Source organism: Harpia harpyja, chromosome 3, assembly GCF_026419915.1.
Source record: "Harpia harpyja isolate bHarHar1 chromosome 3, bHarHar1 primary haplotype, whole genome shotgun sequence".
Taxonomy (NCBI): domain Eukaryota; kingdom Metazoa; phylum Chordata; class Aves; order Accipitriformes; family Accipitridae; genus Harpia; species Harpia harpyja.
This window is the reverse complement of record NC_068942.1, coordinates 80608721-80627560: the sequence shown is the minus strand read 5'-3', so window position 1 is coordinate 80627560 and position 18840 is coordinate 80608721. Positions and strand designations below refer to the sequence as shown.

General features: G+C 48.8%; 2 protein-coding genes across 2 annotated transcripts; one reads left to right on the top strand and one right to left on the bottom strand.

Annotated features, from left to right (window-relative positions):
- The first annotated feature begins 299 nt into the window (after positions 1-299).
- On the top strand, positions 300-1831 carry MGAT2 (alpha-1,6-mannosyl-glycoprotein 2-beta-N-acetylglucosaminyltransferase). The gene has a single exon (XM_052783686.1). The coding sequence runs from the start codon at positions 394-396 to the stop codon at positions 1708-1710; it is 1317 nt and encodes a 438-aa protein (XP_052639646.1). The 5' UTR covers positions 300-393; the 3' UTR covers positions 1711-1831.
- A 1652-nt stretch (positions 1832-3483) lies between these two features.
- DNAAF2 (dynein axonemal assembly factor 2) lies at positions 3484-18503 on the bottom strand. Its single transcript, XM_052783682.1, has 3 exons — positions 16836-18503; positions 6801-6947; positions 3484-4837 (listed from the first exon to the last, which is right to left on the bottom strand). Exons 1-3 carry the CDS (start codon positions 18501-18503, stop codon positions 4265-4267), a joined length of 2388 nt encoding a protein of 795 aa, XP_052639642.1. The 3' UTR covers positions 3484-4264.
- Positions 18504-18840: the final 337 nt, after the last annotated feature.

Genomic DNA, 18840 nt, shown 5'->3' with positions numbered 1-18840 from the left:
CAGCGTTTCACCCCCGCCCCGAATCGGTTTGTACCTCCACTTCTCCAGCACTCTTTGCCTAATTACGACCCCCCCCCCCCCCCAATTACCGCTGCCCAATCACAGTACAGCTTTGCAAAGCATCCCTCCGGGGAGGGGGCGGGGGGGGGGGGGGGCACGAACGGGAGGCGGGCGGCGGCTGCGCGGTTCCCCACCGGCGGAAACGGCGACGAGTGACGGCGGCGGCGACCAATCGAACGGCGGCGGCGGTGCCGCCGGCGCCCTATGGGGTGCGGCGACGTGTGCGCGGTGGGGCGGCGGCGGCGCGCGCGCCCTGCCTGCGGGAGCGGCGGCGGCGGCGGCGGCGGCGGCGGGAGGTCGGCGGTGAACGGCGGCCGCCGCCGCCGGGGAAGGATGCGGCTGCGGATCTACAAGCGGAAGGTGTTGCTGCTGGCGCTGGCGCTGGCGGTCTGCGCGCTGGCGCTGTGGGGAAGCGGCGGCGGCGGGCGGAGGCGGCAGCAACGGGGCGGTACCGGTAGCACCGGGGAGCCGCCGCGGGTCAGCGAACCGCCGCCGCCGCGGCGGCCCGCCGTTAACGCTTCGGCCGCATCTTTAGCGTCGCCGGTGCTGACCGAGAACGGGACGCTGAGTTACCGCTCGCTCGTTTACCGATTGAACTTCGACCAACCGGTGCGGAACGCCGGGCGCTTCCCGGCGCGGTCCGCCGCCGCCGACGTGGTGCTGGTGGTGCAGGTGCACGATCGAGCCGAGCACCTGCGGTTGCTGCTGGAGTCGCTGCGGCGGGCGGCGGGAGTGGAGAACGTGCTGCTGGTGCTGAGCCACGACCTGTGGGCCGAGGAGCTCAACCGGCTGGCGGCACGCGTGGACTTCTGCCCCGTCCTGCAGGTCTTCTTCCCCTTCAGCATCCAGCTCTACCCCCGCGAATTCCCCGGCCACGACCCCCGCGACTGCCCCCGCGACGTGGGCAAGGCGGCGGCCCTGCGCCTGGGCTGCATCAACGCCGAGTACCCCGACTCCTTCGGGCACTACCGCGAAGCTCGCTTCTCCCAAACCAAGCACCACTGGTGGTGGAAGCTGCATTTCGTCTGGGAGCGGGTGCGGGCGCTGCGGGAGCACGCCGGGCCCGTCCTCTTCCTCGAGGAGGACCACTACCTGGCGCCCGACTTCTACCACGTCCTCAAAAAGCTCTGGGCCCTGCGCGAGCGGGAGTGCCCCGAGTGCCAGATCGTCTCCCTGGGCACCTACAGCCCCGTGCGCGGCGGCTTCGCCGGCCGCGCCGACAAGGTGGAGATGAAGACGTGGAAGTCCACCGAGCACAACATGGGCATGGCCTTCGGCAGAGACACCTACCAGAAGCTCATCGAGTGCACGGATGCCTTCTGCACCTACGATGACTACAACTGGGACTGGACTCTGCAGCACTTGACTGTCTCTTGTCTTCCAAAGTTCTGGAAAGTGCTGGTTCCCGAAATCCCCAGGATTTTTCACACGGGGGACTGCGGCATGCACCACAAGAAATCCTGCAGACCGTCCACCCAGAGTGCCAAAATCGACTCTCTCTTGAACAGCAACCAACAGTACCTGTTTCCCGAAACGATGAGTGTCAGTAAAAGGTACTCCATGGCACCCCTTTCCCCTCATGTGAAAAACGGAGGGTGGGGAGATATTAGGGACCACGAACTCTGTAAAAGTTACCGCAGACTTCAGTGAGGATCGTTCTCGCAGCCTTTTTGAGTTGTTCCATACTGTCTTTTACAGGCACACACGTGTATAAAAAGCATTTATGAGTTGGTTTCTGCTTTAATATGAATAAACATTCTTGTAAAAGGTGTCCCAAAATAGTAATCTTTCATGTTCGGCAACCACGTTTTGGAAACGGGTTACTTGCTGCTGCTGCGCTGCTCAGAGCAGCATCACAGCCCCTACGCAAAAAGTGACCGCTGCTGTGTTTACTGGGAGGAGGAGGAGGAGAAAACTTGTGTTTAAGTGTGTCTTCTCTGGTGCTTATGGTGCTCTGGTGTGGGGGTTTTCCCCCATCAGGGTGAGAGCGGTGGTGCCGGGGGTGGTGAGCCGGGCTTCGCACGCCACCTCCGCTGGCGGTACCGGCACCTCCTGCCGTCCCACCGGCCGTCCCGCCCGGGGTCACCTCATGCCCGATACCTGCGTCCCGGTCTGGTTGCGATGTGTTGATGAATATATGAAGGAAAAAAAAAAATTCATTGTTTTTACTGCAATGTAGATAAATATACGATTTTTTTAGTTCTGCCGAAATAAAATTCAGTTGTTTTGTAATACCAGAGAAGTTCTTGATTCTCACAACAAGATGGTATCATCTCATGTTGCTAGAAAGAAAGTCGGGACCGGGGCGGGGGAGGGCCCATCTTTTCTTTAATCCAGAGGGCTGAACACGGGCCATCACCCATTCTAGTAGTGTGCATTTAACTTCATTAAATTTGTAATGGTACTCATTAATTGAGGCAGAATAGAGTAACAAATGCATGGCATGACACCTCTTTTGTTTGGCTCAAAAAAAAGTTCGCTTTCAAATTAGTCATCTGCGTAAAGCAACCAGTAAAAAATACTGCTGTGTAATGGAAACACGCTGAACTGGAGCTGAAAGCCATGAACAGGAGAGAGCAGAGCCGTTCGTCAACATCGAACAGTTCCTCGCCTGTTTTAAGTCGAACGGTACGACTGCTTTAATGGCACTTGACTTTGAAGCAAACCTGGTAGCAGTAGCTCATAAGCAGCTTTTTGCAGAACAGAAGTACATTAGAGAAAGAAAACGCTACGCTAAGGTGACAGACACGGAATATTTAGAGGTAGATTTTCTACCAGATTTGGAGAAAAAAACAACTTTGTTTTTTTTAATTAGAGAAAATGGGGTCGGTGCTCTTAGGATGCTGGCTGCAACAGTTACATGGAATGGAAAGGGTTGTGAATACATCAGTTAAATGCCCATTTGTGAGAGCGCCAAGTTTTGTGAAGTACTCAAAGTAGCATGCAGATGTTTATTTTGACCGCGACAAGATGCTCTTTTTTTCCAGGGGTAATTTAACTGCCACGATTTTGTACCGGGTTTGGTACTTGCTCCATTTTCATAGTTTCACAAAGTCAGGGCTGGCGCTGAAAAAGCTGTGCCTGTGCCTCAGCCCTTCCATACCCTCCACAAGGAACAGCGCAGCTGTGTGACAGAGCTGACCCGGGTGAAACTGAACCCAGCAAACCACTTGCCCGCCTTCGGCTGGGTCGGTGCTGCGCTGGCACTGGCGCAGAGAGTAGGGCAGATGCTTCTAGCAGCTGTGGCTTCCGCTGAACTTACAAAAGTAAAGTTTACACCACGTACCCCCACTGCAAGCACTTGCATTTAACAGAGAAATGTAAGAGTAATTGCAGAGCAGCTGTGAAACAAGTCACATTTAACTTTCTTCTAAAGCACCTTTGTGTCTTGTACAACTCAGAAATTATTTCAGAAGCAGCAAGAAAGGGAACTGAAAGTTTATTATTAGATCTGTTCTTTGAGTTATCGCACTTCAGATACATGAACCAGCAAAGAGCCTGCTGAAGCTCATGGGGAACTGTTTTTGAAAAGTAGATCTAATCTGGATAAAGTGAATCCATTTTACAAATTGTAAATACTTAGTAGCAGACATGCAACAAGAGAGGATGTTTTTATTGTGCAATTGAATTTGTTCGGTTGACAGACTGGGGTATGTCTGGATGCTGCAGATCCGAAGTAATGTACTAGGATGGAATACACGGTATAAATGTTGATTATTTCTAGGAGACTAATTAGAACTTCCCCATGTAATTAGAAATTTCATTTGATTGCTGAAAATCACTCTAAGTCTAATCCTGCAGTTGTCACAAAATGAAAGGTTTGAAAAATGATGAATACTGCTCATTTCTAGGTGGACTAAACACAGCAATTCCTGAAGGAGCCATTAGAAGGAGGATATATACAAATACTCCCTGTAATGTAGCAAGAGACTAAGTTATGTAAACAATTTTCCTCCAGGAGCTCAGATTTACCTTCAACTGCATCTTTCTTGTACGTAAAACTATTTCAGCCCATACATATGATTAGAAAACTCAGACCTATTAACTTCAAAAATTATTAACAATGTAAGTATTCTGTCTTGACATGTAAACAAAACAGTTTCAGTAGGAACCTGTGTTCTACTCTTAGCCCTGAAGTCATAAACCAGCATGTGGAAGTCGTGGTAAGCATCAAACAACAGAAGGAAATCCTAAAATAATTAAACTAGTCCAATTCATACAGCAAAGAATTCTGAAAGACGACCGGGCAGTGTGTTACGTGATCCCTAATGATCTGCACGCTCCCATCCTGCGTGTTGACTTCTTGCAGGAGCGGGGAGGCTGGCCTGCTGTCCGGGCTGCGCTGGTTCCCTTGTGCTGACCCTGCGGGCGCAGCAGCTTCATCCCCTTCCGCTTTCGCCTGCCCCTCCAACAGAAGGCTTACTTGTTTTCCAGAGTCTGTGGCCACGGCCGTTTCACTTACTGTGACGGCACTTTCTAAATCTGGTTCTTTTCTCCTAGATACGCCAGGAATCGCTGAATTGGTGTCAGAAGGTTCATGCTGCGAACAATGGTGTGAACTACAACCTACTTTTCCTATTGTTTCAGCTGTTGCAAAAGACGTGGAAGTTTTGTTGGTTTTTGCAGCACGTTCTCCTTCGGCTGTGTCAGCTGCAGTACAGTTTGTTTCTGCATTTGTTTGGGGGTAGTTGCCATTTGTCTTTTCAGTGAGATCTCCTCCTGAGCTGCTAAGCGTTTCTTCTTTTCCATCATGTTCAAAATGGACTGCTTCCTGTGGCTGTCAAGAAAATAAATGAATTGGTTTATAGTTGAAACAGACCAGGCACACAAAACTGCTGTAAAGACAGGCCAAGACACTTGTTTCTCCAACATCGACTTCCAGAAAGCCCAGTCAGTACCGTGCTGAGGTTTTCCTGATCTTGTACCGCACGTGGGAATGAGTGGCAGGGAGGTCGTTTGCCTCCTGAAGGTTTCCTCTGCAATAGGAAATGCTGCTGGGCAGCTGCCAAGCAGCCACAGCCTCCATCGCAATTAACAGCAGGGAAGACCAGCAAGTCACCACACCCAGGCTGTTTTCTAGAACTCGGGGGCCGCAAAAATCGGCCAAGGGATCTAAACTCTCATTGAGAGAAGTGTGTTTTAACCTTGCAATTAGGGAAATTACCATCCTGCCGTATGTGGAAGGTGTAACTGGTAAGTGAGCTGTCTTTCTCAATCGGCCTAAGCAAGTTAATCCAGGAACTGCTGCGGTTTGCCTCAGGAGAGTACGAACTGTGAGACCCAGTGTTGTCTAAATAGCAGTTACCCAATTTCACCATTGCTTTCCTTTCTTGGGTACCAGAACATACACATCTGCTCTCCAACAATTTGAATTTTAAATTGTTATGTACAATTCACACTAGCTACAAAAGTTAAGCCTGTCAAGTAATGCTGAAGCCACTATCTTCAGGGTACACTCCTTGGTCCTCCAGCTTAGTTCCAGAGGTCGCATGCTTCGTCTGAGCTTGCTTTCCAAGAAGCCATCTACACTTTAACTGTATCTGCAGTCTCCAGTTTATGGCCACAGAACTAGCCTGATTGTCCCTGCATATTATCTTTCCTTTAAGACAAGTATTAAATTAATTTCTGATACAGTGTCTACCAAGAAATCCCAGTCGATTTGGGGGTCTTACCTTACATTTTCCTCTTTACAAAACAAACATATTGTTTGCTTCATCTGTCCATCTCCTATTTTGCAATGGGAGGTCATTTTAATCCTGTGGCAGACTTCAGAAACAGACTACCTTGCATCCTTTATATAGACAGGGTGACTGAGGAAGAAGGGTAGCCTGAATGAGGCCTTAAACATTACAAGCAGTGAATTTGAGACCAGCGTTTAAGATGAATAGTCCCACATTTAATTACCTACACAACAGGAAACCACCAAGTATTCAAACACTTGGACCGAATAAAGATAACGGGACCTGATTCTTCACAGACAAAATCCTCAAGGTTTTCTCTACCTGTGCGAGAAGGCAGAGTGAAGCAGTGGCCGTGACTGAGCACCCTCTGTCCATCTTAAGGAGCCCTTTCTGCTTCCTGCGCCCAGCAGCCAGGTTCTTTGCCTCTCCACTCCCTCCTGACACCAAGTCCCTCCGGATAAGTTCACTTCTGGTTACCAGACATCCAGAAAGGTGTCCATGCAAAAGACTGCATGCTTTAACTGTGGGCTCCAGTACACGAGCCCAAACTCTTGGGTATTTGAAGGACGTGGATTATTCACTTCTTTATTTCCATTTTAAGAACATTCTGGGTTTTAGTCTGATGACATCTGCCAAGATTTGTTTGCAGCACGTTGTCATCAGCTCTGACCTGGAAGCACTTGGGGTCACTCTGAATGAGGGATACCAGGTAGTTACTGAGTCATTTTTTTCTTTTAATACCAGTGAGAGATTTAGCGTGTGCATGCCATGCTGTATTCCTGCAAGGAGAAAGTACTGTCTTTAATGATTGTATTGCATTTCTCCATCTCCCACATGAAATATAGGAGGTTTCAATCCCTTGGTCACATTAAACGGCACAAACGTGAACCTATGCTTCTAAAAACTGACGTGTATACTTGCAAATACATCCTACGCCACGGTCTTCCTTGCTATATCAAGACAAAACAGGAACAAAGCTGTTTTGCTCAGATTTGATACGATCTTGCTGAAGCACATAAATCAGTCAGCAATATATACTACTGCCAGAGAGATCCTTACCTTCAACTGGATTTGAATTCTGTCCTCAGTAACATCAAGCACTTCAATTAATGGCTGACTTTCCAGTGCTGATTGGGAGCAAAAGGGAGGGCGTAAAACAGTGCCTAGAAATCCAACGACATTTTCTTCACTGACAAACAATCTTTCCTAAAGAAAAGAAAGAGCAGGTTATGTTCTTTTCATACTATACTTCAGTGGTATTGGAGCACAAAATTCACTCCAAACAAAGCCAGGACACTGATTCACAACACAAGTTTCACAGCACGCTCACATCTCGAAGAAGAAATTCTGAGAAGTCAGACATTCAGAAGTAACAAGGTGAAATGAACGGAAGATCAGCGCTTAGCTCATTTCGATTTAAAGTACAGATCTGCAGCATACACCAAGATAGAAGAAACATACGTTTTCTCTCTTTCGATACATCACTAATATATAGATTTAGACTCCTTCTGAGGAATGATTTCCACCAACATCATTCTACCGTCCTCAGCTGTCTTAACATCAGCAAGGCATTATGCTTTTATGGATTTGTTTCAGTGTCTTACTTTAGGAAAACGCAAACGCCTCCTTAGACTGTCACTGCAGGATCTCTGAACCCTCAGGCTTCGAGATCAGACCTTCTAAAGCAAAGGCTATGATGAAACATGCATGGCTATATCCGTTTCACATCCAACCACGGAGGCTTCTCAGATCTCCATTTAGGCAAGCGTAAATACCAGTTGGAAGAAACGGAGAGGTACCCACAGTTAAAGGCAGCAGTCTGGGACATGTTTTGAGGCTATTAATATGCAGGTCATAAACAATGTGAAACATGTTGCTACAGGTTTAAAGATTTAAATCAGTTACAGGTAATTAAAGGTCCTAAAATATATCCTGGAGGGGCTGTTTCATAAGAACTGCAGAGCTTTCCCTGTCCTCATGTTCTTCCTAAATCATCTGCTGTAGGCTGTGGGTAGGGACAGATGTTGGCATGATAAAAATGGTCTACCCTAGAGGACTATTCTTATGTTCTGTGAATTACCTTTCCTGTTTAACAACAAACTGCTTAATTGGAAATCGCATGGAAAAGTCGCAAACCTTCTACTTTAAGTCATACTTCTAAATTTCTTGGTCCAGTTCTATCCTCTTGTCAACCCAATGAAAGTTAAACTCAATTATCACTGACATCTTGCGGACTGAGAAGCAAAAAGGCAATTCTGCACATTTTTGGCCCCCTGTGGATGTAGCCTTATGCACAGCCAGATGCCACACTGTGTCTAACGTACAAAATTTAACTGTCATCCTAAAAAAATAATTCTGTATGGGAAAAATAAAACATCATCCTATTTTTTCACTTTTAAAATTAGAAATCGCAATATGGAAAGTCGTAACATACCTATTGCTGGTTTTCAAAACCAGAGGGTTGCATTCATTTTCTATCCAGAAAGACTACAGTCCAGGCAAACATCCAACATCGGCTGCTGAGACAGTTTGTGAAAAAATTAAACTACAGCAGGGTTGCCCTGACAGAAAACCCTCTAGTAACATACCTACTTTTGCATTTTTGTCTACAAAACCTAAAGTACATATTTCCTCGTGTTGCTTCCTTTCTTGCCTGCCAGAGAGGGACCCTGCCAGTGCTTCAGGCTTGGAGAAATAGTCTGCAGAGTTCAAGAGAAGGTGTCAAGAGTAAAGAAACAAGGCAGGGAGTACAGACACAAAAATCTGTGCAGCGCCGAAACTCCCACAAGCTCATGAACTAGGTCACTGGCAAGGCCTTGGTCAGCACAGGAGATACATTCCCACCTCCGCCAAGCATCGCTTTGCCCACGCATCACAGACGGAACAGCTCAACTTCCCTTCTGCGGGGTTTTCGGCATGCTGCCGAGCACAATGGCGGTTCAGCCCGTCCTGGTATCCTGCCTTTGCTTTGAAGGAGAGTGCAGCAAAGCACCCTCTGCTCCAGCACGACAACTCTCCTCACCCAGCTGAGAAACTTAACTCACCTGCCAGTAATTCACCTTGAGCTGACACCCCCACTCCTTTGCACCCCACATTTTCATTTTAAGAGCAAGAACATTTTCCTAAAAGCTGGAGACTCGCAATTTGAGCGAGGATAAAAAAAGAGACTAGCGCTTGTTGCTGTTTTTCCTCCAAAATAACTGCTACAAGATCTCCACATCTCAACACCCTTTTGGGAAAAGAACCACCGTGGGTTTTGGGTGTCAGCAATCTTGCTTCAATTCTCTGCTTTCTCCTGGACTGCTATGACTGTGAGCAAGTCTCTGCCTCCATTTTTCCTATATAAAATGGGGAAAACAATCCTTTTTCCCTCTGAACCTGCATTTGTTTTGTCTAGTAAGAGCATAAGCCTTTTGTGAAAGGACTCTCTTACTGTGCATTTTTGCTCTGAAAGTTGGTGCCTGACCTTGCTCGTGTCCATAAGCAGCACAACAAGAAAAAGAAACCACAGGTGCAGGAATCGGGAGAGGAGATGCTTGAAAAGCCAACAGGTAATGAGAAGTTTTCTGTTATGTCAAAATACAGCAAATCGCATCCTTAGATCACTTTGTCTGAAGCGACTTTAACCACAGGGTCACTTGCAGTCACTGCAGAGCCATTGACTCCGAAGTGAGCACCGTGGAGAAACAGCAGCAGCAGCAAAGGGAGCGTTCTGCCACGGGGCTCAGCACCCACCGTCCCAGGAAACACAGGAACTGTTTCACAGAAGCATTTCTGAAATAGCAGCAGACAGTTTACACACACCAAAGCAAAGGTACAACGAAGAAAACCGGGAGGACACTTAGGAGAGAATGTGAGGTTGTGAGAGCTCCGTATAGAAACTGCCTCCCCAGGTCAGGGGTCCGAGTGCCAGCGCTGCCCGTGAACCATGGCTATGAGAAGGGAGTGACAGCCGTTCATCCCCAATGCAAATACGACTTTGCACTTTGGCAACAAACCCAATAAATCTTTCTGAAGATTTTCTTCCTCATTAAAAGCAAAATAATTTGTTTTCTTCACAGCAAATACTGCTAAAAAATAAAAACTGAATGAAAGGTCTATTGGTCAGTACTTTACAGGAGGATAAAAAGTAACTGCTTGTGACAACGTTCCTATCATTTTGACTAATTACTATAAACCAATTTGACCAGATTTCATACCAGCTCGACACTGTACTCCCAGAACACTACACTTACATTTCAAGTAAGTATTTAAAATTTTAACACAGCACTACCCAGCAGCCTGCCATAAATCACGGTACCTTGTGCTGTACGCACAAGCAATGCTATTTGTTATCAATATAATGATTATCATTAGCCTGTTCAGACAGACAGCGACTGTAATTCAGACTTTGCATTCACGGTGAGTATACGCTGAGGCATTTATATTACTGCAGATGTTATCAAAGCACAGACCTTGGCAAAAAATGATTCAGGAATTTATTTTAAAGCCTATTTGCTCTGGCTTGGAAGAACAGCAAAGGACAACCATCTGCAGATCATTTCAATGACCCTGTAAAATAATTCTTCAGTTTAAACAGTTTATTTTCTGATATTTATGATATTCTCTTAGCAACTTAGAATTAAATTTGTTTTTCCCTGCACATACTGTCATCTGCTGTTTGGTACACATTTGTTTTTCCTATGACTAAACTGAGACCAAATTAACATAAACGTTAGCAGGAATGACTTTGGTTTTTAGAACACTTCATCATTCAAAACCGTCCTTGTATCGCACAGCACTGACAGCGCATAGTGGCAGTGGCTGCAACACCGGCAGACACAGCACAAAGCCGGTCCTCCCCAGGCTGCCCTTAACACTCAAACAGTTTGTTCTGCGTTGCTTTATCCAAACTCGTAGCCAGTTACCGTCCAGAGTTACCTCCCATGCAGGCTGCAATAGTTTTAAAAGTGGGACAGATTTCAGGCTTAAATGATTTGCATGTCTTCTGTAATGAGAAGCTGATGCAAATACAAAAAGGGACTTGGATCTAGGCATCTCCTGGCCTCTCAGTTTGTAGGGTCCCATTGCAAACCAGCTCGACATGAGAATTTGAAGCTCAAAGTTTTGGTGAATGAAAGTACCTGTACTGGGGGTGAAAACTTTATTATGAGGTATTCATGACTGCAAAGATTAAACAGCTCAGAAGAAGCTTTCATGAGCTTAATCAGTAGGTAAATAACATTTCATGACATAACTGTTTTGTGTAAGTACATTATTCCCATAATGCATCTACCAACTAAAGGCTATTCAGAAATTAGTTGGTTTTATAGCAGAAGCAAACCAATTATGTTTCTTAATGTAGTTTGGGTAAGAGATTACTTTGAAAAAAATCAAACAGTAAGTTTCCTCTGTTCTCCTTTTCTGTCCTCCTCTGACCTCCCAAAAAACTTGCCAAGAGTCCTGAAATGCTGAGCACAGAATTAACTGAACCAAAAATAAACTGTTGTAGGATCAAGCACAACAGTCCTAGTTTCTAGCATCATCTTCTAAGAAGTGACCCCTAACTATTACATTAACTCTTTATAGTAGCTTGGAAGTTGAAAATTATAACCCTGACTTTCAAAGAAAGCATGTAACACAACTCAAAATAGTTTGGAAATAAGGGCAAAACCTAGATGCAGCAGTACAGCTAGTCAGACTGCCCGAGCCAGCTGAGACCCAGCACCTCTGTTTGGACGTGGGAGCATACCGCAGCACCCATTCAGCTCTCCGGTACAGATTTCTCCCTGAAAGGTGACATAGGCTTAAAACGACAATGTATCTTACACTTCCCAACACAGGTCTCTAGGTTTCGTGCTTGGTTGAGTCTCAAACCAAGAAATACATTTATCCACAAGAGCCCTAATTCTGAGATCACCGAGCATGAGGACAGCCCCAGCACAGCCCCAGGCAGCATGCCCACGGGAACACATCTAGCCCACAGCCTTTTCCACACACCCTCAGTGCCAGGAGCATCATAGCTCTGCCACCCATAGATGACTTCTTTTCCAGGAAATACATGGCTGGAGAGCACGGGATCTGCCTGGGCACAATAGACCTGACAGCACATACAAGACAAGTACTGTGTTCAATGAGATTACGAGGAGATTAATTACAAAGACTGACAGTCCCTCTGTTGTAAAGGCAGTAAAAATAATATTGTTCCCATGGGTTTTTTTGTGTAAACAGGTCATAGCGGGTGTTTGTCTTGGAGGAGCTGCCCCACAGCATACCTGTTGCCAAAGCAGAAGACCCAAGTCCAGGGGTTAGAAAACAACACGTGACAGTCGGTGCGTGCAGCAAGCAGAGGTCATAGGGCTTCAGCGTTATTTACCAGCTGCTTTCTGAAGGAAAAAGCAACAAAGGCTTCAAAAGGATCCTCTTCACAAGGCGCTGGTGGCTGTGCCAAGCAGAAAAATCACACCTCTTTTTTTATGCTCAGTAACACACCCATCTAAAACATTCTCCGTGAAGGCATCAACATTCACACATAAGTTCAAGTTTTTGTATCGCTATGCAATTCCCTTTTAGATAGCCATGTGAAGTAATCCTCACAAACAGCATAACTCATGCTTAGTTCCAACCATGAACTAATCAGGAATGTTCAGTGTAATATTTTTCATACTGTAAATGTTAAAAAAACATAATCTCAGTGCATAGTAAAGCACAGGAAACACTGCTCCCTGCTGTTCCCTGGAACCCCATGGGGGTTTACGTGAGTTAAATCTTAATATTCTCCATGACAGAACATGGGCTTTTATTACAAAAGGGATGGGCTAACTGCAGTGATTCCCTCCCCAGCAAGGGGGACCGCAGGAGGGAAGCACTGACCAGTAGAGTGAGCACACATCTGCTGAACAAACTCATTTCAGTCCACCAAGAAGGGCAGGAAGGGTGTGGATCAGCATGAAAGGGAATTACTACTTTAACCAATCTTTTTCTAATTGCATGAAAATGAGCACACATGACCCAAAAACTGCAGGCAGAATTAATTATCTACCAAACATGTTTCACATGCTAGTATAACTGAGCCTCCAAGCCTCAGTAGTTCTGATATACCTACCAGAAAACTGGGTTTTATTTCTGTTAAGAACTGAGCATTTAACCCCAGGAGAGCAAACATTAAAAGACATGCTTTACAAAGGCATGATTTCCGTAATTGCCCAACTCCAGCTCTGCCGCAAACCAGGACATTCTGGGACATGTTGTTCTCGGAAACCTTTCTTGGCAAGCTTACAAATTTTATTAATGGTTATTTAACTCTCAACCATTCTTTTTTCATCATTTATTCCCCAGGCTCTGTTGTCTTAAAATGAAGGGGAACTCTCTGGTGCAGGAGTTTCCTAGGCCTGAGCTCCCAGGATTTAAACAAATGGAAGCAAGAGATGTAGAAGGTATTAGCGGATGAACTGCAACAAAGAGTAACGGAGGAAGCACAGCCCGCAGCTGGTCCTTCAAGGCAAAGAGCAGACGGTGATTCTGGCAGCGGGGAAGCCAGGCAACTTCTTCACGTCATGAGTCTCTATTGCCCTGGAAAAACAGGGCCTGGAGCGAGCCCTGCAGAAAGATCAACACCGTGTGGTCTCTGCTACAGTGATCGAGCACAAGGCCAGTGACAAAAGATAACTTTTTAAACCCCTGAAATACATGACCCTGGTCCATGAAGCCCAAAGTTACAGAATCTTTATTTTTATAGGATTTCTGCTCACCGTAACAAGTGTGTGGACATTATGGTTTAGCCAAGGAGCGAAACTACTCAGAGACAAAGAGAAGCAATGGCTGCAACTGCTGATAAGAAGTTAGGGCTCAGAGTCAGCAGAGAGCTGACCATCTATTGTATGGGAAAGCAGTGAAACCGAAGCAACATCAAGAGCTATCAAATGAAGGAATACTTGCAATGACACAGTTAAAGTCCAGGGAGGACTACTGCACTGTAAAGACTTGCTGAAAATAAGCACTTGCTGGGGTGGGAATTCAGACTGCTCAGCATCTATGGAAACTGAGCTCTAAATATATCATCTTTCAGCACAGGGATTCAAACACATCTGACTACAAAAGGAAAACCAGTCCTTGAAATTCTGTTTCAAGAATGGTATCCTAAGGATGAGCTCAACTCATTCTTCTACCAATATCTGTATCAGACCAATTTCCAACAAGAAAAGAGGCCAATGCAATAACAGGAACATCACAAGCACGCAAGGCAGTGCTGTGCAATTACTGGCACACCGTTATCGTACATGTTGATCTGGGCAGAGGCGCACAGGCAATCAAAATCAAGCAATAGGCACTGCACTACATCATAGTCCAGGGACGAGGCTGCCGACGACATGCATTCTGCTCATGCGGTGAACAATTACCGTAACGCGTTTTCCCAGCTGTTTGGCAAATTAATGGGAGACAATTACGCAGGCAGCCTAACAGGGTACTGTAACAGCCACCGTGGCGCGAGCTAGCGGCGAGTTGGGCAGATTTCTGAAGTAACTAACCCGGCGAGGAATCTGTTCCCTGAAACAACACAGAAAACCTTGGTCTCCAGAAAGAAACAACTTCCCAGAAGACAGCAGAGTAGGAAATTTCCTATCTGTAAAAAACACTGGCCTCTTCTTCGCCGCACACTATCCTCTGGCAATGCTACTGTGGGAGAAGACGACAGCAGCATGACTGGGAGGTGCAGGATAAAACTCCTGCTCGCCTAGGCCACCGAAAGCTCCCTGAAGTGATTAAACAGGGCGCTGCTACTGTGCGCATTCCTAAAACACTCTTCTATGACGGATGCAACTCCTAGCAGATCTCAATGCACGAACCGTAGTTCTGATTTATAGAAAGAGATTCAAAGCAGAAAAACACCAGAGATGACAGCAGACAAATTGAAGAAATCAACATATATAGAAGAGAAGCTACCACGAGCGAACAGTTAATGGACAGACGACAGCATATAATAGTAGCTCTAATTAAATATTAATTTTTCTCACTTCACTCTGGCTGAATGCCGCTATCAGCACTGGCACAGGCACTTTTGGGAAATAGCACAGTTAAAAAAAAGGCAAACAGAACAAATGACTTCAGATTATTTCAGCTGCTTCAATTTGCAGGCCCAGTATCCAAAAGGACTGCACCCTAGAAGAAATAAATCTTTTTTAGCCTGCTACATGAATGAATGGCTGGGAGGCCTATGTATGACTAATGACCAATCACCTCCTCCTCCTACTCCACCCAAAACATTTTGCAGTATATGATAAATTCAGCACATTCAAAGATTTTTTTAACTCACAAAATGGTAATATTGACCAAAACCCTATTACTGCATGCCCTTTTAACAACTTTGAATCAAAAGGTGTTCCCCCAATCATAATAACTAATGCACACACCAAACACTTTCAATCATGAGACTGAGATCAAAGCATACAGAAATATCCATCAATCACAGCACTAAAGAGATACTGCAGCAGAATTTCCTGTTCTCAAACTGAATTTTCAGCTATATCCCCACGCAGAGTCACAGAAAGCTGTTGTTATCCCCTAAAAGCTGCATTTAGGCCTGCACGCCATAAAACAAGGAAGCGCACGCACACACACCACGGCACATGATGGAAGATATTCAGACTATCTGAAAAAGCAGATAAAATGCCAGTAGTTCCTACCACATGCCTTCTGTACCTATACAGAAAATGGGCAGTAGTTTGCATGATGGCTTATATGATATCACATCGGCACCTATTAACAGTAGTGCCGAACGTGCCGTGGCCCCACTCGCACAGACTTGCAGGCTCCTGCTCCGGTAAAAGTGAAGGAAATGCACTGCAAACAGTTCAGCGTAGGTGGTTCTCAATAAATTCATCATCTTTGATACTTACCCAAAATGATCAGCCCCTCCTTCAAATGAGTTGCTATTACAGAAAAGGTATGCAGCCTGCTAAATGGGAAATAACACTTGAAGATTCAGCTGCACATATACTAATTGGATAAATATCTTTCAGAATCATGCAGTATTTTCTACTTGTAGGGATGGAGCAATTAAGATACTCCAAGCCACCATCCCAGTGGATATACTTTAAGCCTGCCAGCTTTCTGGACTTGCACTCCCATGGTACGTGATCCGAACTAAAGGATTTTATTGTTCTAAAATAAAGACGAACTCCAAATCACGTGGCTGAAAGGTTACACAAGAATTGTGCAGTCTTAATCCCTGCTCATGATAACTTGTCTGAAACTCTGAGCTCACAGAATAACGTAGTTCTCCACAAAACTTGTGCGAGTGCTTCTTGACAGCAAGAGTGCCTCAAAGTGAGCATCCCTTTGCGGGGACAGTGCCAGTTCTCAGCAGGCACTGTCAGCCCGATGCAGCACGCATGCCAACCTCCTCCCGCCACAGGGAGCATCACTGCCTTACGACCCATAAAATAATAAAACATCTCAACTAGCATCATACTCAGACCAGTAAGAAGAGAAGATGAAGAACTAGCCCAGCAAAATGGCAATCAACATTGCAGCAGTTCACAGCTGCAGTTTGCTGTACTACTGTGGTTGAACTAATGGGTGTTCCTGCAGCTGTAAATGGGAGTTCTGTCCTGAAACACAGACACAGGTACACGCTACTCACACGCCTGCATTTCATGACGCTGTATGCATGTGTGTACATCTGGTGTATTATAAACGTCTCCTTCTTTCACGTGAATAGGCTGCATAAGCAATTTACATGGCCTTAAAGGCTAATGCTAAGGACATAGGGCAGGCCCTGTTTTCACTCATCATAATTTCCCTTAAAAAAAATCAGCACAGGAGGCAAAAGTCATTTCAATTCCAAGAATGAAGATGTCAGCTCCATGACGTGACCTTTGTACTGCTCGTACAAGACTAGCACTCATTAGGTCATTCCACTTACATCCGGTAACAGCTCTCCTAGGGAAGCAGCTTCCGTCACTACCAACATCTTCTGAACTCAGACCGATAACCTAACAGCTCCCCAAGACATCATTCATGAACGAATCCAAACAACAGAAGTCACACACTGCAGTGAAGCGGTGGCATTCTGGGAAGTGTGATGCACCAACCCTGCCATTTTGAAGCCGTTACCTGCAGAGCTGAGGCGTCAAGGCCGAAGCAGAACTTCTCCCAGGGCCCGGTGCTGCCAGGGGCCTTGGCAAGCCCGACGGCAGCGTTGTGGGCAGACACGCTAATGCTGGTCTCAGGGGACACCAGCCTGTTTGCAGGAGGAAACTGTAAGAAGAGGGCATAGGCACCAGTGTCACTGGAGAAGCGGAGGCTGTAGTGGTTCGTGCCCACATCCCCGCTGAGGCTCTGGGGCTGGATGCCGGGCACATGCAGGAGCAGGGTGAGGGAGGCCTCATCCTGCCGGCAGTGGAAGGGAGGGCACACGGCGGCCTCGGGGCTGCCAGAGCCCCGGGAAAGAGCCATCTCACCGGGGCTGCTCTCTGCCGCCGGCGGGACCGGGCTCTCGAGAGGGCACGGAGGGAGACCCTCGCCGAGGCCGCAGAGCGCGGCCGGCTCGGGGCTGGCGCTCGGAGCGGGGGAAGCGGCGCCGGAGCGGGGCGGCGGCGGGTCGCTGCCCGCGGGTGGCTCGGCGGGCTCCCCGCCGCCGCCGCCCTCGGGACCCGGGGGAGGAGCGGCCCCGCCGCCCGCCTCAGCCTCCGGCGCCTCGCCGAGCCCCTCCGCAGCGGGTTCGGCCTCCTCCAGCCGCTCCCCGCCCGGGCCTAGTGGTTCCTGCGGGCCGGGCCGCGGCACCACGGGCAGCGTGACCAAGAGCTGCCGCTGGGCCTTGTTGAAGGCGGCCCGCCCGCGGTTCTCGTCCACGTCGTAGGGGAGGCGGAGGCGCAGGCGGTAGGCGGGACGCTGCGAGTCGAGGCGCAGCTCCCGGCCGCGGATCTCCAGGGCGGCTTGGGCGGCGGAGCTCAGCAGCGGCAGCTCCACCGTCACCACCAGCTCCCGCGGCACCGGGCTAGGCGCCGAATCGCGGCAGCACCGGTAGTCTTGCAGGTCCACGTAGGAGCGGTGGCGGATGCTCCAGCGCGGCGTGGTGGGGCCGGGGGGCCGGGCCGACGAGGCGGGGGGAGCGGCGGGCGGCGGGGCGGCGGGCGGGAAGGGGAAGGGCGGCAGCGGTGAGTCGCCGTCGGCGGGCGGCGGAGCGGCGCCGGGCAGCGGGGTGCGGATGACGGGCGCCTGCGGGACGCCCTTGTACTTGGTGCCGCGGAGGACGGCGGCGTTGGCGCGGTCGAGCTGCACGGCGCAATGGCGCTCCACGGCCTCCAGCGCCGTGTCGCTGAGCAGGCGGCGGAAGCGGGCGTTGCGGGCGGCCAGGCGGAGGGCCGCCGGGTGGAAAACTACGTCGTAGACTAGGCGGCGGTGGCCGCCGCGGCCCAACTCTTCGCGGCCCGGCGCCAGGCTGTAGGGTAGGGTCCAGCGGTGGCCACCGGGCTCGGCGCGGGCCTGCGGCGGGCCGACCTGCGGGTTGCTGCAGATGTTGAGGTAGCAGCGGCGGGAGCCGGCCTGGCTGGTGCGCAGCACGTAGCCCGCCGAGGGGTGGACGAAGCGCACCTCCACGCCGCGTTCCCTCTCCAGGGCCGCCACCTCTTCCTCGTACAGCCGACGTTGCTCCGGGTCGGCCAGCTCCGCCGCGTAGTCGGCGAAGAGCGCCTGGAACTGCTTGTCGCGGAAGGCCCGGTGGAGCCGCTCCGCCTCCTCGGCGCTGAGCTCCAGCTCTTCCAGCCGCCCCGCGCCCGCCATGGCTCCGGCCCGGCCCGGCCGCTTCTCGTTGCTGTGGAGACGCCAAACAAGATGGCGGCTGCGAGCCGGCCGGGCTCATTGCTATGGTGACAGTAAACAAGATGGCGCCGCCTGACCCTTCCGGCCAGTTGCTATGGATACGCCAAACAACATGGCGGGCTCTTTTCCTGGTGGTCTTCCTCAGAGTCGAGTCCTCTCCACTTCAGAGCCCTCCATGCTCGCTGAGCCTTTCCTTCACCTCAGCGGCGGCTCTCAGCCCTCGCCCCTGTCTGCCACAGGGGTGGCTCACGCTCCCCCTCCTCTCCCGCAGCTCTGAGCTAGCAGTGCCATCCCCTCC

Bases quoted from the DNA above. Each gene is read 5' to 3' on its own strand.
- MGAT2 (XM_052783686.1), top strand. From the start codon at position 394: ATGCGGCTGCGGATCTACAAGCGGAAGGTGTTGCTGCTGGCGCTGGCG.
- DNAAF2 (XM_052783682.1), bottom strand. From the start codon at position 18,503: ATGGCGGGCGCGGGGCGGCTGGAAGAGCTGGAGCTCAGCGCCGAGGAG. The intron at 6,948-16,835 runs GTAACGGCTTCA...TCTTTTCTTTAG, and splicing joins TTGACGCCTCAGCTCTGCAG to GAAAGATTGTTTGTCAGTGA. The intron at 4,838-6,800 runs GTAAGGATCTCT...TTTTCTTGACAG, and splicing joins GAATTCAAATCCAGTTGAAG to CCACAGGAAGCAGTCCATTT.